The 22241-nt window shown below is 40.9% G+C and overlaps 1 protein-coding gene across 1 annotated transcript in view; it reads right to left on the bottom strand.

The window, feature by feature from the left end:
* FMNL2 (formin-like 2) overlaps positions 1 to 22241 on the bottom strand; it is a 131391-nt gene that overhangs the window by 51083 nt on the left and 58067 nt on the right. Inside the window, exons 7-8 of the mRNA XM_011987853.1 lie at positions 19899 to 19975; positions 17822 to 17915 (exon numbers count right to left, since the gene is read on the bottom strand). Of these exons, the coding sequence (XP_011843243.1) occupies positions 17822 to 17915; positions 19899 to 19975 (171 nt within the window). The remainder of the gene's footprint in view (positions 1 to 17821; positions 17916 to 19898; positions 19976 to 22241) is intronic.

Below are 22241 nucleotides of genomic sequence, written 5' to 3'. Positions count from 1 at the left end.
CAGGAGATCGAGACCATCCTGGCTAACACGGTGAAACCCCGTCTCTACTAAAAATTACAAAAAACTAGCCGGGCGAGGTGGCGGGTGCCTGTAGTCCCAGCTACTCCGGAGGCTGAGGCAGGAGAATGGCGTGAACCCGGGAGGCGGAGCTTGCAGTGAGCCGAGATCCGGCCACTGCACTCCAGTCTGGGTGACAGAGCAAGACTCCGTCTCAAAAAAAATAAAAATTAAAAAATAAATAAATAAATAAATAAATAGCTACCCGAGGATTACATGACAAAGGCCTCCAGTCCTCTCTGGGATGACTTATCAGTCAGCCTCCTCAAAGTAGAAGGAGTCTAACACTGTTCTTTATTTTCAATCATTTCTCTTCACAGCTTCATCTTTTGAGCATATCCAATTAGGTCAACTTAAGCAAGGGAAGGGACACAATGACTCTCTAGGGGTCATCACCCCTAGAGATTAGGTCCCATCATCTCTAGGGACCACAGCAAGGGCACGTCGCTAGAGCTGTCTAAAGCCTGTAGGAATTTCAGATCTGGGGGCCTGCCCAGGAGGCAGCTGTCAGCCCATGCTCTCCTCACATCTGAATCATTACAAATCTAATCAGTGCACGGTGTGCCATGAATGCAGAACCCTTGAAGACAAGGACTCTTGTTTAGATCAAATATCTCAGGCCAACAACAGGCAAATGCCTGCAGTTTGTCTATAGCTCACTTCTCTCATTTCCCATTCCTTCTACTTTCATCTTTGCTTTTCCCCAAGCTCACCCTAACACCCACGGTCACCTCTGGGTCTTAACCAGAAGGACTTTGCACTTAGCTAGTTGGAACCACTTCCACCCAGCCCACGATGACAGCAGACAATGGATTTGGGTACCAGTTCTTAAAGTGTGGTCCTTGAACACCAAGGGTACTTGAGGCCCTTTTATGAGGTTTGTGAGGGCAGCATTATTTGTATAATAAGATGTTACTTAATACTTTCACAGAGTTGGCAGTTGGCACTGGTGGCACAAAAGGAACAATGAGTGAATACTGCCAGTGCCATAGCATGCATCAAGGCAGTGCACCAACTTATACCAGTAATCCCTGTATTCATCAAAGCTATGCATTCTCAGTTTTTTTAAAAAAGCCAGCTTCACTTAAGAATATCACTGATGAAGCAGTAAAAGGTATTAATTTTATACATCTCAAGCCCTAGATACACATCTTCATGATACTCTAGATGATGAAATGGGGAGTCTGCATAAAGCATTTCTGCCACATATTGAAGTATGGCTGTCTTGAGGAAAAAGCATTTCTGTGATTATTTCAGTTGCAAGATTATTTCAGTTGCAAGATGAACTAGCCACTCTTTATTCTTACTTGAAAGCATGACTGACAGATTCAGACTTCTGCACTTGGCAGATATTTTCTTGAAAATGAACAAAGTACACCTTATAATTTAAAGATAACAGCTGACAATATTTATTGTCAATGATAAAAATTAAGCTTTCAAACACATGAAAACTGTACCCACCACCAAGCTGACTGCTTCCCAGTATTTAAAGAATTTTCTAATGAGACTGGAGGTAAAAACAATGCATGTGATTTGTTAAAATATTACATTAGAAAATGTGCCAATTACTAGAAGATCTAGATAACTCAGTGTACCATTATTTTCCAAATGATCACTGAATGCTGTTACAAACTTATAAATTCATTCAAGGTGCAATATAGGCAAATAGATTTTAATGCCAACAGTATGGAAAAAGTTCACTGATATGATTTCAGATTCTACTTTATAACTAACCTTTAAGAAATTACTACTTGTCTAGTGTTTGTATAGTATCAAAGAAGAATGTCCACTATTATCTGAAAATGCTGTTGACATAATTCTTTTGCATCTACCTATCTGTGCGAAGCTAACTTTTCTTCATCTACTTCAACAAAAACAACAGCAGAAGTGACTAAATGCAGAAGCAGATCTAAGAATGCAGCTATCTTCTACGAGTCAATCTCCCTAAGTGCTGAGATTACAAATGTGAGCCACAATGCCTGGACTGAAATTTTGTTGTAATTTCTAATACAGAAAATATCAACACATAACCTATATAAGCAAAAGCTCTTTAGGGACCTCAGTGATTTTTAAGAGTATAAAAAGGGCTCCAGGGGCCAAAACTTGGAAACTACTGGATTACAGAATAGCCTCTACTTCTACAAAGATGATGAATTCTTAAACCTAAAATCTAAAGAAGCAAATAAATGGGTAACTAATAGTAAAATTTATTGCAAGATTGTTTGGGAATCAACCCTACCATATAAAGAACAACTAAATGTATCATCTCTGCATAAATATGAAGCCACATCACACAGAGACCAATAGAGTGTCTTCATATAGAAAGGAGCCCCCCACCATTTTCCAAGGTAGAAAAAAAAGACAGCCGGGCGCAGTGGCTCACGCCTGTAATTTCAGCACTTTGGGAGGCCGAGGTGGGCAGATCACTTGAGGTCAGGAGCTCAAGACCAGCCTGGCCAATATGGCAAAACCCCATCTCCACTAAAAATACAAAAATTAGCCAGGTGTGGTGGTGCGTGCCTGTAATCCCAGCCATTCTGGAGGCAGAGGCAGGAGAATCGCTTAAACCTGGGAGGCGGAGGTTGCAGTGAGTCGAGATGGTGCCACCGCACTCCAGATGGGGCAGCAGAGAGACACTGCGTCTCAAAAAAAAACAAACAAAAAAGACTTCCTTGCAGTTCTTCTGTTTAATAAGGCCAGGTACAATCCCTGGTACTTATCAGATTGGATGGAAGCAGCTCCTAACTGTTCTCTGACTATCTCTGGGATGTACCCACTCTGTCACATGTAGACTCATTACAAGGCTAGACGATATTCTTTTCCCAAAGCCAGGTGAATGTTAGATTTCAAGTAAGAATATGGGAAAGAGACAGAAAGAGATATCCTCCTCATGGGAAAAAAAATACAGAACACACATTCCCCAAAGTTCAGAAATTCATACTGAATGAATCCACCCAAGTAAACAAATTTGTCTGGCACGCCTGACACCACAGTATGAAACAATCATGGGCCGGACATGGTGGTTCATGCCTGTAATCTCAGCACTTTGGGAGGCCATGGCAGGCAGATCACTTGAGGTCAGGAGTTCAAGACCAGCCTGGGCAACACGGCAAAACCCTGTGTCTACTAAAAAATACAAAAATTAGCTAGGCGTGGTGGTGTGTCTGTAGTCTCAACTACTCAGGAGCCTGAGGCACAAGAACTGCCTGAACTCGGGAGGCGGAGGTTGCAGTGAGCCGAGATTGTGCCACTGCACTCCAGCCTGGGTGATAAGAGCAAGACGCTGTCTCAAAAACAACAATCAATTAATCAATCATGAAAAAATACACAAGGAACAAAAAGATCATTATCTTTGACCAATGTGCTAAACATGTTCTTGACACATTCCACATAGAAAGCACCATTTACTAATTTTACACCTATTCCTGGAAAATAGTTGAAAACGAAAAATTCAGTGTTGTTCTTGGTGGTGAACCAGTAAATCTGGGATATCACATGTGTTGCTAGTACATTTATTGGCAGGGAAGGAGCCCTCATTTTCCACTGCCAAAACCAAACTGCCAAAACAACACAGAGCCTATAGCTCATGTTACCATGACTGGCCATTTCCACTCCCCTGTGACGCAGAGCTTGGGGGGAACATCTTGTCAGAGAGCTCAACTGCAAGATGAGGGGTGACTGACAGTGACTGTTGGACCATAAGTAGGAACCACTGGGCCATTTTCTTCTAGTGAGTGTGTTTCAGTCAATTGTGAATGAAAACCGAGTCTGACTATATATTCTTGGCAGACTGATATACAGAATTAAAGAGCTGGGCAGGAGCCACACACATCACTGTGTTGAAAGGAATAAAGAATGGCTGTTGAGCTGCAGTGGGCAGAACAGTTTGGGGTAGGACAGGGGAGCTGGGAAACGAAAAGCTTAAACCAAGACTCAAAAGCTCCATCTTTCAAAAGTTACACAAGCCAGGGATGCCTCTTCCGCAGACAAGTCCTCAACCGTACCTCGTGCGGTGGTACTAACAGCATGGCCAGCACAGCCAGCTCACTCTCAGGCTAGGGAAACACCGAGGTCCTTAGACACATGGCAGATTTTTTTTTTTTTTTTTTTTTTGAGACGGAGTCTCGCTCTGTCACCCAGGCTGGAGTGCTGTGGCCGGATCTCAGCTCACTGCAAGCTCCGCCTCCCGGGTTCCCGCCATTCTCCTGCCTCAGCCTCCCGAGTAGCCGGGACTACAGACGCCCGCCACCGCGCCCGGCTAGTTTTTTTTTTTTTTTATTTTTTAGTAGAGACGGGGTTTCACCGTGTTAGCCAGGATGGTCTCGATCTCCTGACCTCGTGATCCGCCCGTCTCGGCCTCCCAAAGTGCTGGGATTACAGGCTTGAGCCACCGCGCCCGGCGACACATGGCAGATTTTTTAAACGAAACTTGAGCCAAGAGATTGATGCAGCCACCTTCCAGGTAATCATAAAAGGGAACTTAGGACCAAAGTCACAACACTGTCTACAGTCATAGTGATCTCTTTTAGGACTGTTGCTATCTTGCCAACTGGCCTCAGATATGTCAGTTTTTGTTCTTGTTTGAAAATGAAAGCACCTATCATTTTATTATCTAGGTACCTTGTTTTCATATCTGCAGTCAAAGAAGCACTTAATCTATCTTAGAGGGAAGTATTTGAATATGTACACACAATACATGCTACATACATAGGTATGTGTAGACAAAGTTTTATATAGAATCATAAAATTGTAGACTTGGAAGGGATATAAAAACCACTTGACTAACTTCTCACCTAAAGCAAAAACTTACATCACAATATACCAGACCCACAAGGAATCCTCTTATCCTCTTGACCAAATCTTCCCCTTTGTACTGTGCTGGTCTCTTCTGAGCATGCTTCTAGCCCATTCTAACCTTGTCTCTTCACTCTTTTCTTTCTGAACTAGGGTCCCTGTGAGGGAGTTTTCCTCCTTAGTTACTTAGTTACAATCCCTATTTGTATCTCTCTCTCTCTCTCTCAAACTCTCTCTCTCTCTCTCTCTCTCTGTCCCTCTCTCCCTAATCACTTCTGTTTAAATTTGCCTCATTCATTACCTTCATTGTACAGCTAAGAATCTGACCTCGGGCATTACACCTTCACTAAAAAAAAAAAAAATTTTTTTTAAGTTGTATTTTCTTTGCCTGCAAAAATAAATCCCCAGATTCTATTTGTTCACTATGGTTGGGCTACTTTCCTCTTCATTAAGTGCATATTATTTGAACAGATTCTTATTCTCCTCTTGTTTCCATTCTCATATTCAGTGGATCACCCTATCTCTCGCCTTTTCTTTCATTTTTTGGCTTCATATTTCATTGCTATGGCCACAAACTGGGTCCAGAGCTCAGTCATTTGACAACTGAACCACCTGTTTTCCAGACTCCAGCATCTCTCCCTTGTACCGTATTTTATGCAGAGCTACACAATACTCCTAAAGTTTTATCCAAATTATATAAAAGGCAGATTTCCACAGAATCAACTGCAATATACATAAAGCATTTTCTAAACTGCAAGGTATTACGTAACTGTGAATTTCTTCCCTTTCTCTTTTTTCCCTCCTATTCGTATCTATCTTCTAGAGGATGTGTTTTTTTTGTTGTTGTTTGTTTGTTTGTTTATATCACAGGTTTCCAGTCTCTCCAATATATCAGAACCTCATTCATGCCTGCCTCAAGTCAAGTTTTGTTCTGTCACATGGGCCCCGGTCAGATATTTTTCCCGGTTAAAGAACAAATATATTCTGACTTATGCTGCCTTTGAGACAGATTTCATGGCAATCTCTCTGCTCCCAGAATTCTCTCCATCAAATCAGGTCTCTTCCCTTCCTGATCACCCTGCTCAGGACCTACCCGCTTCTCCCACTGAGCCCTGTACAAACAGCATGGTCTGTTCTGAATTTTACCAGTAATTTTAAACACCCCAATAATCTACCCAATCTCTAACCATTTCCATTAGGTTTGCTTTTTGGTGGAAAATTGAGGACAATATACAAACATGTGTGGGAAGTGCCTGGAATGTGAGACATGTTATGTAAGGCTGTATATGAACTCTGAGTTAAATGGATCTGTGTAAAAATCCCAGAGTTGCCATTTACTAGAGATGTCAGTAGGCCCATTTGCTCTGAGCTCTCCCTCTGTGTTCCTACCTCAGATGATATATAAGAGAATTAACAAAATAATATATACTAGTCTGCCAGCACTAAGGAAACAATAAACAAACAATAAATTTTATTAAATAGAAAATTAACTAATAGTAGCCTTACTATTTCTGCATATATATGTGTCTTTTTATGTACATGACATAAATACACTAATGTTTACAATAAATAAGAGAATGGAATTGATTCATGAAATCTGCTCATGCTTTCTTTCTGAAGAGAATTGCTAGTTTGAAAGAAACCAACAAACAAAACCCTTATTGACGAGAAATCCCACATAAATAAAAAACGTGCTTATGTTTTACAAGAGTTTAAATTTCAAATGAAATTTGAACTTGACTCACATAAAGTGTCAAGCTCAACACACACATTCATTGTCAATAACACCTAACATTTTGGTTTAAATTATAATTAGGTATATAAATATAAATGTATGCACAATTCTTAAAGTTTTAAATTACTGTCCTCTTAGTGTTGACCTTAGTGTATATTTGGTCCTCAACTAAATACCTATTAAAGTCAGTCCTGCCTTTCTCAAGGCAATAAAAACTTCTGTGACAGAAATCATGACTTATCTTTTTTTTTTTTTGAGACAGTGTCTCGCTCTGTCGCCAGGCTGGAGTGCAGTGGCCCGATCTGGGCTCACTGCAACCTCCACCTCCCAGGTTCAAGCTATTCTCCTGCCTCAGCCTCCCGAGTAGCTGAGACTACAGGCGCCCGCCACCTCGCCCAGCTCATTTTTGTATTTTTAGTAGAGACGGGGTTTCACCATGTTGGCCAGGATGTTCTCGCACTCCAGACCTCGTGATCCGCCTGCCACAGCCTCCCAAAGTGCTGGGATTACAGGCGTGAGCCACCGCACCCGGCCGCCTTATCTTTTTTTTAGAGACAGGTTCTCGCTCTGTTGCCCAGGCTGGAGTGCAGCGGTGTGATCACAGCTCACCGCAATCTTGACCCCCGGACCCAAACAATCCTCTGACTTCAGCCTCCCGAGTACCTGGGACCACAAGCGTGCACCATCATGCCTGGCCAATTTTTGTATTTTCTTTAGAGGCAGGGTCTTACCTTGTTGCCCATGCTAGCTGTGAACTCCCAGCCTACAGCAATCCTTCCACCTAGGTGTCCCAGGTGCTGGGATTACCAGCATGAGCCATCACGCCTGGCCTGATGCCTTTTATTTTCTATCGAACTCCCCTTTACCCTGTAACGGGATCATCGTAAAAAGTATATTTGTTCAACAGTTTGTTGGAAATTCCAAAGAGTTCTGATTCTGTTTCACAGTTTTGAAGAAAAGGTGGTAGTTTGGAGAGATGTTACACAAAAGATAACTGAGCATCTTTAGAAAAGACAAATCTAGCCATATAAAATGCTACCAGATGGAGGCCGGGCGCAATGGCTCACATCTGTAATCCTAGCACTTTGGGAGGCCGAGGTGGGTGAATCACGAGGTCAGGAGTTCGAGACCAGCTTGGCCTCGTGATTCCCCGTCTCTACTAAAAATACAAACAAATTAGCCAGGCGTGGTGGCACTCGCCTATAGTCCCAGCTACTCGGGAGGCTGAGGCAGGAGAATCACTTGAACCTGGGAGGCGGAGGTTGCAGTGAGCTGAGACCGCGCCACTGCACTCCAGCCCGGGCGACAGAGTGAGACTCTGTCTCAAAAAAAAAAAAAAGGTTACCAGAGGGAAAATCTAACCCTGCACAAGAGGGATAGTCTAGCCATGTGAGGGATTATTACTTACCAAATAGTCCAAGCAACAGAAATAAATACACACACACGAGTTGTCCCAGTGCTACGCCAAATCCTCTCATTTGCTTCCTTTTAGGGCTTATTACTATGCACACATAAATCTTTACACTTACTCCTATTATACACACACATATATTTAATATACATACACAAATATACAGACATGCATGCATACACAGATACACATACACATATATATTATTTATATATGATTTATCTTATACTTCTTCCTAGTTAATATATCCAGCACTTCATAACTATTTGAACAGCTATAGTTGAACCTACATGTTTTGTTTTGTTTTGTTTTTTAAAGACAGAGTCTTACTCTGTCACCCAGGCTGGAGTGCAGTGGTGCACTCTTAACTCACTGCAACCTCCACCTCTCAGGTTCAAGCGATTCTCCTGCCTCAGCCTCCCGAGGAGCTGGGACTACAGGCACGTGCCACCCGGCTAATTTTTTGTATTTTTAGTAGAGACAGGGTTTCACCATCTTGGCCAGGCTGGTCTCAAACTCCTGACTTCAGGTGATCCGCCCACCTCGGCCTCCCAAAGTGCTGGGATTACAGGCGTGAGCCATACATGCTTATTTAATAAGATGGTTAATATAACCCTGTGTCTAGGGCTTAGCACTGGACTAAATGACTGCAAAAATAAGCTATAATTCAGAATTCCTTGATAGATAAAAACAATAATTTTTATGTTTACTTAATATAAAACTACTTTAAAAAGCAGCTAGAAGGCCAGACACAGTGGCTTGTACTTGTAATCCTAGAACTTTGAGAGGTCAAGGTAGGAGGATTACTTAAGGCCAGGAGTTTGAAATGAGCCGGGCAACATAGCAATGTATAAAAAGCCAGATGTCGTGGTACACGCCTATGGTCCCAGCTACTCAGGAGGCTGAGGTGGGAGGATCACTTGAGCCCAGGAGGTCCAGGCTACAGTGAGCTGTGATAGCACCATCAAACTCCAACCTGGATGAAAGAGCAAGACCCTGTCTCAAAAAAAAAAAAAAAAAAGGCAGCTAGACATATGGAATACTTTTTCTTTTTTTTAAGTATCCTCAGTATGCAAAAGTCAGGGTGGAGTGAGGGAGTGAAAGAGCAGGGAAGTAGCTCATTTAACACAGGAAGAGCAAACCAAGAAGATCCAAAAATAGGCTTTTCACGAAATAAATGCCAGAATGGCAACCAAATCCTGCCTGGAGACTGAAAACTTCCATTCGAATGCTTTTTAGAGTCGTCGATATCGCCAAAGCTGTCATAGTTTTGACTCCGATTTTCTGATCAGCTCATAGCAGAGTGCTTCATATCGTCCTTATGTACCTTAAACCAGACGATATCAAAATGTCAAAAAAGTACTTCCCAAGTGAAAGCTCAGGTTTAGGGAACAGTGCCAGTCTCTGTCTCTGGTTCTGCAGGCTTTAAAATAACACTCAGCTCTCACTGCTTTCTCTTGGGGTTCTCCTTGTTATCTTCCAAGAATATGAAATAAGGACACATATGCCAACTTTTACAGTTGGCAAAGGGCATGCATTTTAGAAGCCGCATTTTTATATGAATAAAAATAACATGGCAGCAACACCTTAACACCCTGGTTTTTTTTTTTAAGTGGCTGCTACATTTCAAATAGAAGATGAGGCTCCCTATTGTATAAAATTGTACTCAGGCATGTGTGGAGCAGAAGAGGTCTAATTAAAGTCAAGTTGTGAAGCAAAGCATCTCTACATTTGCACAACAGATAATGTGACAATCTGGTCTGGCTCTGGGCACTGTTATCCTGCTGTACTTCCTTTTTTTTTTTTAAGCTCCTCCAGGACCACCAAAAAAGGGCAGTCCTGAAGACGTGGTAAGTGAATGAATACGGCAGCTGATGAAGCAGATGACTCTTGGTGGAGAAAGGGGCCCAAGGAATGAGAAATATGAATGGTAAGATTTCTGAAACAAATCTCAGACCCCAAACACACCCTGCTCTATCAAAGCAACCGCATGCTGAGCCCACTGATAACTGACTTTCAGAGCAAAACGTAAGAGCACATTCTTGATTAACAGAGTCAATCTAAACAGCCAGTGTGACTGGGGAGTATATTTGCTCCTTTTAGGCTGTGTGGCACTATGAAGAGCCTGGGATAAGCAAGGAGGCCTTTTCTGATCTGCCTTTAATTTCCTGTCCCAATTTTTACCTTCCCATGCCCTAATGCCTTTAAAACTGGAGATTCAGGGCAAACTAAAGTCCTTAAAGCTTTATTAAAACACTACCTTCTTGGTATAAAATGACATTCTCACTTTTTTATCTGGTGTGACAGGCTGAATGATGTGTTCCTCCTACCCACCATATGCTAATTCCTGATCCCGTTGACTATGTTGCCTTACACAGTAAAGATAATCTCTCCATCTGAAGTTCCTTAATTTGATCATACCTGCAAAGGTATCATGATATCTGCAAAGGTATGATCAAATTAAGGGACTTCAGGAAGGGAGATTGTCTTAGATTATTATGGATGGGCCCAGTGTCATCACAAGGGTCCTTAAAGGAAGAAGGCCAGAGAAGTCAGAGAGAAAGGCAATGTGTCAATAGAAGCAGAGACACAGAGACAAGATGCTATGCTATTGGCTTTAAAGCTGGAGGAAGGGGTTGGAAGCCAAAGAATCTAAGTGGCCTCTAGAAGCTGACAAGGCCAAGGAAATGAAATCTCTCCAGGAGCTGTCAGAGGTTACCACCCTATAGACTCATTTTATTCTTCTGGTCTACAGAACTGTAGAATAATAAACTGGTGTTGTTTCAAGCCACTAAGTTTGTAGTCGTTTGTTACAGCAGCAACGGGAAAGGAATATACCTGGTTAACCTTGTTCACCCTAAACTCTGCTCAGGCACCCTCCTAGAAGGAGCCTCCCTCAGAGCTCCTTCCCCATCTGCCTACAGCCCTACTTTGTCTTGGCCAGCTATTCCTCTTCTTTGCAGAGCATCCTGCAATTACCTCTATAAAGCCCGGTATTACAACTGTTGAAGTATTTATCTGCTTCCTCAACTAGCCGGGGAGGCTCTCTTTTAAAGGTAGGGCACATGTCTGATTCATTTTCATATTCCACTATTTATCAATGTTTCTGACACATAGAAGGCACTCACATTTTTTTCAGTAAGTTATTGTGACTCGTCCCTTAACGATCAGGAAGATACCAGCCTTCACTCCCTTAACCAGATGTTAAAGACACTAATGGTAAAGAAATAACTAGTTCATTACCAGAAAATAGACTTGGATATCCTATGAAAATGGCTCCTTTCTCTAGGGAAGGCTCTCACAATATCATTTGCCCATAGTGGATTCACATGAAAGAATTAATAACTATCTTTTTTATTTCCAATCAAAAAGTTTATCAAGTTTTCAGTCAAAAGGAAAAACCAAGTATTAGATTGAGTAAAGAAGAGGGAGAAAAGGAAAGAGGAATAACAATAAACATTTTGGTAAATCTCATGCAATTACTGAGGGATGAGACTTACTGAGGTATACAGACTATGACGGTATGAGCCCACCGCCCTCTCTCCCAGCCCACATGTTCTGCACAGTAAGCCGATGCTCCAATCATCAAGAAGAGAAGCTACTGCCTTCCCCTTGCATCCGAGTTGGGCTCAGGGCCTCACTCGGAACCAAGATAACATGGCAGAAGTGACACTGTACGGTTTCTAAGACCAGTTCAGAAGACACACAGCAGCCTCTGGCTCTTTGAATGGTGGTTCTTCAGATGCTCCTTCCTGGGGCACTCTCTCTCAGAAGCCAGATGCTATGCTGTGAGAAACCCAAGCCACGTGGAGTTCTACATGGAGGCTCTCTGGCTGATAGTCCCAGCTGGGCCCAGCCCTTGAGAGGTATTATAGCTCAAAAACTAGATATGTGGGTGAAAGAGCCTCCAGATGGACTGGCATCCCCAGTCAATCAGATCTTCCCTGATGAGGCCTCAGACACAAGAAAGAAGAGACAATCCCTGCCATGCCAGCTTGCATTCCTGACCCACAGAAGCCAGGAGCCTAATGAAATGAAGTGTGGGGTACTTTCGTATCCACAGCAAATAATTGCAACAGTTGATGAACAGACAAAAAAAATTACTCAGCAGCATTAACACCACATAAGACTAAGACTTTACTTCCTAATGCTAAGAAGGAGGACCAGACAAGAAGTATCTTGGTGAATTAGATCAATGTAATTCTGGCCTGATACTGTGAAATACATACACGTTTTAGGGCTGTGGCTCCCATAGTTGAAAGAATACATTGCTTATAGTTCAATGAGAGACTGAAAAATGTAAGTGCCCTTACTTTACCACTTAGGAAGTTATCTGGATGGATAGCATGGTCTCATGCTAGATTTACAATCCTATACCCTCAAATGCTTGAGAGGTTAGATTAGATGGGATTAAACTCAGAGGGATGCTGGAAGCACACCAAAATCTTCACTCTCCTTTCTGCCCAGTTTGGTCCACTATAAATAAAACTTGACAGGCTTTCTTAAATCAACTTAATAATGTGTAGCACAAGTGCCTTCAGATGCCCAGTAGCTAAACCACACATCAGCTTTCTTAGGAAGCCTTCTAGCAACAGGCGGAAAAAAGAACAACTACTGCCAAGAGTGCTGTGCACAAGAGTGCTGGTGGCCTTGAGTGACTCATTCAACAAGGCTCCATCTTTCTGTACTGGAAGGTCAAAAGTAGGAGGGAGCTGAACCTTTAATAACCAAACTCAGGCTTTCTTGCTAAAGCCAGATGCTGTCATTACAGAAGCAGATGAGAACATAATTATAATCGATCTGAAATCCTGATGAATTCCAGGTGCACCTCCCAGCAGCCTGGGAGAGCTGGTGCCTCAAGGCCCTCAGAGGATTTTATTACTCATGTCATAGTGGCTGTTCCACTGTAGAGTCTACAGGACCTCAGTACTTTTCCTCTTTGACTTCAAAAGGAAGCATTTTTTTTGCCAAACCTTTAGAGACACTTTTTAAAAGCAAGCCATTTTCTCAAATATATCAAAGAATAGAAAAAGTAGAAAGACTAAGAAAAAGTTGAGAGCAAGAGCTAGGTTGAAGACTTCAAGGTTCCCCTTGGAAATGAGATGAAGTGCGGTGTTTAGAAATCTGAAGTGGGGACTGGTTGAGGTCCTTAACCAGTAGACATAGTTTTGTGAACCAGCAGATTGCTAGCTATGGTCCATGTCATTTGGAAGAGAAGAAAAAAGCATGACCAGAACCCCAAATGGTATTTCTGGTGGCGCAGCTTCAAAGGCAGAGCAGAGTGTAGCCACGTTTTAGGAATGCCTGCCCATTTTCCAAGCCTGGTTCTCCAGGCTCCTTGTCAAGTCTGTGCTTTTCTCAACATCTTTTCGATCAACCCTTTCCTCTATGTGTTAGCGTCAGTTTCTGCTTCTTGCAAAGAAGACCCTGAACTAATATAAATATCCAAAGGGTGCCCTTTACTTCCAAATGTATTTTTTTCTGTTTGGTAGTCTTGGGGCTCAAAAATATACACTGCCATACAACTAAGAAAGAATCAATTTAGGGAAGATGGTCATATGTCCTTCCATGTGGCTATTAATAAATTAGCCAGTAAGAAAAAACAGATGACTCCTTGTTCTCACCCTAGTCCTTATTTCAAGACCATAAATTTTCGTTAAGAGATGTTTCAACACAAAACCAGATGTGTTAATCCCCTGAAAAATTTGTTTTTTAAAGAAAAAAGAATTCAAGGAGCACAACTGTTGACTATGAATGATTTAGTCTTTATCTACTCAATATACTCATATTTTCAGGCATGTCACAAACCATGCACAGTATAAGTTTACTATCTCTGTATTCATATAATTAAGACTCATTTATCATCATATACATTGAGGCAATGTATGTGTTTGCTCAGTGTCATCAGGCTTAGACCCCAATCCCACTGCCACCATAAGCAAAGCTTTGGGTTAACATTCTTGCCACCATCACATACCATTAAACTAAAGGTGCTCCCTGTCTTCCTAAAACATGCACTTCAGCTATTACAAGATTTGTAGCAAGATTTTTTAGGGAAAAAAATATTAGATTGGGATTCTAAATGTTCATCAAAACATGAGAAAATGATGTAATCATACATAAAAATCTTTCAACAGCTAAATAATAACTTTCTTTAATTTACATCTGAACTAATTAATTAGTGGTGGTCAAATTAGACAGAACAGATTTGTTGGCTCAAGAGGTAGAGGGGGAAAAATCCTGCTACATAAACTACTTAAGATACATGGCCTTTTAAATGTCTTTCTAGCATCTGGTGCCATATTGTGTTAGTACGCTTGGCTATGCTCTAACAGTGATCAAAGCCCAAAGGGTCTGGCTACTCTAAAGCATATTACTTTATTTGCAAAAAATAGATGTTGAACTCCCCTATTCCACCCCTCATTCCTGCCAATAAAAACAAAGATAATCCTTTCATCCTTCTTAGGGAGATGAATGGGATCCCAACTTACTAAAAAAGATAAAAAGCTTTAAAAACAATCTTCTTGAAGGCAAAGACTCTTCTCTGGTTCTCCCCTCCCTGGTATCCTGGTATGGTACTCTCTCTGCCATGGGTGGCTCAAAAGGAATTATTCACTGATCAAAACCCTATGTCCACAGGCATGGCAGAATATAATAATGAATATTATTATAAAACCAGAAGACTCCAATGACATTTTGGCTAAAGAGGTTAAAGAATTCACTTTACTATGATGTGTTTTAAAAAAAAAAAATCACTCACACAAAGATGGGAGAAAAAGAGGAAAGAATTCAAGAGACTTTGAGCTGTGAGTGGCATTGCAGGTTTTAGAAAACAAGATCAACACAGAATAACACGTTTTGCACCTCGGGATTGGATAAATAGGTTGAGGCTCTTCTGACCTATCTATAACAACTAAGTTTGTCGGGGGCATATTGCCACCTTGTCTTCATTCCCATGGCTATTAGGATAATAATCCATTTTGCTTGGTCTGTCTATATGATTTGGAGACAAGAATAATGCAGGATGGCTGCAGCAGAATAAAAAATTCTAGGCAGCAGTTTCACAAGACTAAGCAAAAGGAAACTGCTGAAATAGCTGCAGAAGCTAGGGGCTGATAAGGCCCTGAAAAATAGGGTGTGGGCGAAGCTGGCGAAGAGAAACTGGGTCCAACATGGTGCTGGATTTGATCTAGGTTTCTCCTAGGACCTTATTCTGTGCTCATTCACATGTTCAATCATACACCCAGCAGCGCCATGACAGTTCCAGGAACACCCTTATTTGCGGTCAAAATGGGTAGCACCATAGTTCCAAGAAATCTCCCCCTTCTTCCAGGAATCTCCATGAACACGCCATCCCTTGGTTAAAGAAATCCATAAAGGCAGCAGTCCCAACCACCTTGTGTGACTCTCCCAAGGATGCCCACACTCCCCTTTCTTAAGTGTGTACTTTTTGCTTTGCAAGAAATCTCTGCACTTTCACTATTTTCTAACTCATAACTTGAAGTCATTCTTGTAAGGATGGCAAGCGCCTAGACACCAGCAGGGGTGGGGGTCCCACCAGCATTTGAGGACCTCCCCTAGCCCACTGCTGTCACCTTCTCTCAGAGGCAAATGCCTATGCCAAGGAGAAACAGTACCTGAAGACCTACCATCACGCCTAATTAATTACAGAAATGAGGCCAGTTTTGGTTAAAGCTCTAAAAAATTCAACGTCAAAAGCAATTTGGTTCTCATTACTATTATCCAGCTATTAGACTTAGGATTACATTTTTCTTCAATTAAGAACATACTACACCCTAAAGAGCTAAACCATATGTAAGTCTGACACCAAAGAGTTAAAACTCAATTCTGCAAGTATCCGTGGGCCTACTACGCATAAGAAAGGTACTCTATCTTACCTAGGAGAAAAAAATATTATCATTCATCTCATGAATTCCTGGCTTTTATTCTTGTTCTATACAAATACATCTTTAGGATATAATTTGACCTGCAGTATAATCAGATTCTTGTTATAATATGAGTCATTATAACAAGGGCCACTGATAAGTATATAGTAAATGTTTCCAGTGTGAAAAGTACTCAGCATGCAATATTTTCAAATATGACCTAATGATAAAGATTTGGGCGTTATGTGAGCAGCACATACTGTTTCTCTTTCATATTAAATCCATCCACCCAAACATACTTCCTTATTTATAAATGTAAAATTTATATATTTATACATGATATATAAAAACATTCACAGACAAGCATTCATACATTCTTGTCTCTAAAGTCTATTTGTCTTGGAAGCCAGATTATGAATTTAAAGATGCACTATTATTCTTCTTCATTCTCTTAGAACCTGGATATTTCTTAACTATCTCTGGGGCTCAATAGAAAGAAAGAAAAAAAAAAGATAATATTTGGTTCTCTCCACAGTTGGCATTTACAAAATGGATAATATCAAAATCTTAAAGAATGGACTAGGGGTAGGGAGGCAAAGGCAAAGGAGGCAAAAAAATAATAATAATAAAAATAAAGGAGCAAGAGAAGCGTCTGTCCTGTTCACATCTTTGAACCTTCCCAGCCTATGCAGAGGATCACAGGCCAGTGTCTAGAACATTTGGCAGCTGGGTAGTGAGTCCAATTAAAGAGGTAGGAGGCAGGGGAAATAGCTCCGAAGTCCTGTCTCATTCAGTATGTCTTTCAAGATATTCACACACAATAAGGCCACAACTTCATCACATTTCAAGGAAGTTCAGGTTCAGGAGCACCAAGTCCTGTTCCTGGCTCTATCACTTATCTAGCTATGTGACCATAGGTAAACCATGTATTTGAATTTCTCTAAAATCAAGATATTAATACTTGTCTCAAAGATGTTCTTATAGAACCAAATGATGCCATGCATGTAGCTGGTACAGCCCCAGCATATAGTAGGTTCTCAATAAATACTATCAGGGTTTCTAGTCCAGAACCTTTCAGGAAAGAGGAGAGAAAACAGTCCCTCTGTGACCTGGATTTCAATCCAGCTTGGGTCTTAATCCAAAAACATTTGGAATCAAACGGGACTGCTAGAATAATGCACAACTTGGCGAAGGGTCCTATTGTAACCTGGGGTTCCAAGTGTTCTCTAAAGACTACTTTGTAATTTCTCACCTCAAAGTAGCCTCTGATGTCAGGCATATACCAGGGGAACAAACAGGTACTATTCTTGGTCCTACAACACTGCCCACTACCCCTATGGGAAAGCAGCTACTATCTAGGTGGTGATGTTTTGATACATTGGGGCAGGATCCTCGGTGTCATATTATCTATGTGTAATTCCTCCTTTTTTGTGGTCAGACAGTCTCCGTTTTCAACCATGCTCATCTGTTGCATTATTGTTTATCTGTGACAAGACCACTTAAGTTTACACATCCCCAAAATCAGTGCCAGTATTTGCCAGGTTTTTCATAGCATCCAGCAAAAATATGACTTTAGGAAAGTAACTATGATGAAAGAATTCATAAAATTTGCATATGGTAGATGATCAAGTGTCAATATCAACCCTAATGAAAACCACATACACGTAACAAAACTGGTTTTCAAACTGGATTATTCCATGTTCTCTAAAACCAATAAAAAAAAAATTTAAAAAAAGAGTACTGCAATTATTTTTAACTTATCCTGGAAATAAAATACAAATTTAGACCAAGTTCATTACACTCCTCTCAGTGACATCTTAGAAATTAACTATTACATTCCTTAGGTCCTAGAATAAATGAAGAGGTAAATAATTCTGTTCAAAGATGCCCAAATGTAAGATGTGTGAGTATTCTTGTGAAAACTGCAGTGTAGCCTACCTCTTTAAAGTTATCAAATGCTGATAAAATGATTTCATGCCCGCCTCTGACAAGACAAACGGCTGCCAACAGTTCTAAGACAAGGGCTTTTGTTCTGCCAAAACAAGAAGAAAGAAGAAAAACACAAATCAGTGAAAATGGCATGATGAGTCAGCTGTTCCTCCCTTCCAAGATACGTGAGAATAAAACATTTGCCCTTACATTTTTAAAGAACTTTACTAAGGTACAGTTTAATCAAAGTACATTTTTAAACCTTTACTGACTTCTAAATATGTGATTTGTCTAAGATAGCAAATTTGGAAGGCACGTTTACCACAACTACAAATTACTCACTAATGAAAACTAGTTCTGAGAAGAATAATCTCTTAGACCTATCATCAGGTGACTCAGTACAATATAGGTGAAAAATGTTTACTGGTACACTAAAAACAAAGGGAATGGGAATATGCTGAAAAACAAACTATTGATTAAGTATTTTCTCTGATTTTAGAGACAGTGGTAGAACAGTTGCAAAAAAAAAAAAGTTCAAAATCAACTGAAATTCATGTTCTACATTTCAAATCTGCTCATTCAGGAATGGATCCATAAATCTCCCACGAAACTAAAAGTTTCTGTCCTTTCTTCTTCCTATGCAGGAGATGTGGAAGGAGCTGGATTACAGCTTTACTAACACAAGAATATTTTCTTTGACTCAAGAAAACAAAACTCCATCTGAAATATTTTTGGAAGGAGAACATAGAGATACACTCTAAGTTTTCAAATTCAATGTCAAGAAAGAAACAGCATTGTTTCTTCGATCATAAGACCACTTAAGTATTTCATTTTTTTTTCTGGAATAACAACTATCACCAATCTCTAAACAAAGACTGTTCTGATATTCCACAATGTCAATTGTCTTTTAAAAAATAATGTCTTCCCTGTAGTAGATGGCAGAGACACAGAAGCATGGCTACTTAGGATTCTAGTAAATGAAGGAAAGAATCGTAAAGTCGTAAAAGGTTTAATCAGGGGAAGTTTGAAAGAATAATATTCAGTAAAGCGGACTTTATAGTTTGCATTTCATTTTCCAAATGAGAAATGGCTAATTTATCATCAGATTTTTGGATTAACAGTTTTCAGATATTCTGTCTACAGAGAGGTATCGGATGAAAGGGAATTGCACATTTGAAGTACAGAATACTTCACCAGAATGGAAAGCACATTAAAATAACAAAAACTGATGAAGACTGGGTTTTAGGGCTAATGTGTGATGTGAATTTTATCTGCTGCTAGCCTTTACAGGTGGTGAATATGAACAAAATTCATATCTGCATGTACAATTTTATTTATTTATTTATTTATTTTGAGATAGTCTTGCCTTATCGCCCAGGCTGGAGTGCAGTGGCGCCATCTCGGCTAACTGCAACCTCCACCTCCCGGGTTCAAGCCATTCTCCTGCCTCAGCCTCCTGAGTAGCTGGGATTACAGACATGCGCCACCATGCCCGGCTAATTTTTTGTATTTTTAGTAGAGATGGGGTTTCACCAAGTTTTAGCCAGGCTGGTCTCAAACTTCTGACCTCAGGTGATCCGCCTGCTTCAACCTCCCAAAGTGCTGAGATTACAGGTATGAGCCACTGTGGCTGGCCACTACAATTATTTTTCTATTTTTGTTCAGTAACTAAAGCTACATATGTAAAGTTACCAAGCGAAGTGTAGACGAAGGATGGCAGTTTTAGCTAGCTTTCAGCAGTAACTGATGTAAGTAAATCTTTATCAAGATTCTCCTGGTCCCCAAGTCCTGGCAACCTGATCCTCTCCAAATTTAGCAGCAAGGATGCTGGGAATCAGGCCTCAAAAGAACAAAAGCTTGAGGAGAACGATGGAGGGCTAGAATTGTCACCAGTTGCTCAACTCTGGCCCATGTAAGAATGTAACTTGGCTCAAAGGAAAAATTCTACACAGCCAAAGAGTTTATAGCCAATCTTATTTCAGAGATTAACATTTGAAAGTTTCCAAAGTCAAACTTGGTTAAGTGTTGACCAGCTCTCTGTTTTCCCTAGATAGATTTAGACTTGCATACTACAAAAGAAGCTTACCTGGGATTCTTGTTGTTCAAGCTTAGTGCAATCTCATTGACAGCGTGTGGGTGAGACATGACCATGTTGAAACCATACTAAAATTAACATGGAAAAAAAAAGAAACACAAAGCATTGGGAGACAAGTTAGGGAACTGGCAGTATTGATTTAAAACCAAAAACCCAAAGTATCTACTTAATGAAACTTACACAATCATAAATGCACTTATGTCTCTAGTACATCACGGTCAAAGCATATTTCTCTATTAAAAATTTCAAGAATGCCAGATGCAATGATTTGTGCCTCTAGTCCCAGCTTGAGCCAGGACAACCAGACCCATTTCTCTCCCCCCCCCAAAAAAAAAAATTTTCGGCAATGATGCTATTATCAAAAGATCACCTTCCCATTCTTTATGAATGATCTACATGTTTCTCTTCATTAAAATGATGAAAAGGCTCTAGCCCAGTGATTCTTAACCTTGGCTGCTCCTTAAACTCACCTGGAAGACTAAACAAAACACTCCGAATTTCAATTACAGGGAGCTGGCACCTGAGTTTTTTAAGCTTCCAGGGAGACTCCACAGTATACAATAGATATAACATACAAAATGTGTGTTAACAGACTATTTATGCTATCAGTGAGGCCTCCAGTTACATACAGATTTTTGACTACACCAGGGATCAGTGCCCTTCAGACCCCACAAAGTTCAAGGGTCAACTATCTTCTCTCTCCTCAAAACTTACTCTCAGCGCATGATCTTATTTCCTCTTATACTTAGAAAATACAAGCAATCAGAAAAAACATCTAGAAGCTCCTATACCACATCAATCTACCCACACAGATCTGTGGCTTACCTCCTCACCTCCTATTAAACAGGAACTCTTCTGTGCTCCAAACTAAGGCCAACCCTTCCCATGAGTCCTTCCTCCATCCCATTCCCTCTCATCTGCTCATGAACATGGTATGTTCCAGAAATTCCTCCATTCCCCCTTAGTTTTCCCTCTTGATGGACTCATTGCCATTAGCATAAAAACATGATGCAAATTCTCTTAAGCAACAATAAAAACCTCTCTTGATACCACAACCTGTGTTCAGCCACTGCCTCTCATTTCTCTGCTATCCTTTACAGCAAAACTCCTCCAGACACTCGGTATAAATCCTCACTTCCTGCTCATTCTTGAAACCACTCCAATCAAGCATTTCACCCCCACCATCCCAATGAACTGTCTGCCAAGATCACCAAAGACCTGCACTTTGCTGAAGCCAACGGCCAATCCTCACTCCCCATTTTACCAGACTTAGCAGCATCTAACAGAGTTGAATACTCCACTCCCTTCTCCTTGAAACACATCCTTCACTTGGCTCCTAACTCCTTGGCTATTTTTCAGGCTCTCTAGCCAGCTTTTCTTCATCTCTCTGACATTCAAACAGAGTCCTAGAGTTCATATTTTGGACTTCTTTACTTCTCAGTCTACCCCTACTGATCTCATTCACCCTCCTGGCTTCCTATGCCATTTATATGCTAATTACTATCTCCAGCCCAGACCACTGCCTTGAAATCCAGACTGGCATATCCAACCACCCACCTAAGATCACTATTTGAATGTCTAACGGGCATCTCAAAGTTAAAATCCCCGAAACAGAATTCCTAATGATCTCCCTCAAATCCGTCTATCCTGCAGTCTTCCCATCTTTTAGATGGCAACTCTATCTCACAGGTGCCCAAGACAAAAGCCCTGGTACCAGCCTCTACTCGCTTTCTCCCTCATACCTAATGCTATTGCCTTTAGCATCGAAATAAAACCAGAATCAGATCACCTCTCATCATCTCCACTCCTATGATCCTAGTCCATATGACCATCAAAGCTCACCTAAATGACTGCTAAGGGCCTCCTAAATGGTCTACTCCCTCTTGCCTTTGCCTGGCCAGAGTCAAATCTAAACACAGAAGCCAGAGTGGTCTCATGTTAAATGCAAGTGTCAGATTATGCCCTTATAACCATTCAACAGCTTTCCTCTCATAGTGAAGTCAATGTCCTCTCAGCGGCCTCTAAAGTTCTACATAATCAAACAGATGACACCTGACTACATCTTGTATTGTTCTCCCTCTTACTCATTCTGATCCTGCCAAGCCTCCTTTCTGTGACTTGGGCAAATCAGACATTCCTGCCTCTGTGTCTCTGCACTTGCCCTTCTCTCTGCCTAGAATCTTCTTTCCCTAATATCCCTCCCTTTGCTTCCTCATTCAAGTTTTACTAGATGTTACCCTCTCAGTGACCCTTCCCTGGCTGGCCTATTTAAAACTCACATACATTTTCAACAGTTCCTATTTCCTATTTTTTCTACAGTACTTAGTAATGGTT

The sequence above is a fragment of the Mandrillus leucophaeus genome, unplaced genomic scaffold (assembly GCF_000951045.1).
Source record: "Mandrillus leucophaeus isolate KB7577 unplaced genomic scaffold, Mleu.le_1.0 Scaffold318, whole genome shotgun sequence".
Lineage (NCBI taxonomy): Eukaryota > Metazoa > Chordata > Mammalia > Primates > Cercopithecidae > Mandrillus > Mandrillus leucophaeus.
Note: the sequence above shows the minus strand (reverse complement) of the source record. Positions and strands in the feature narration are given on the sequence as shown.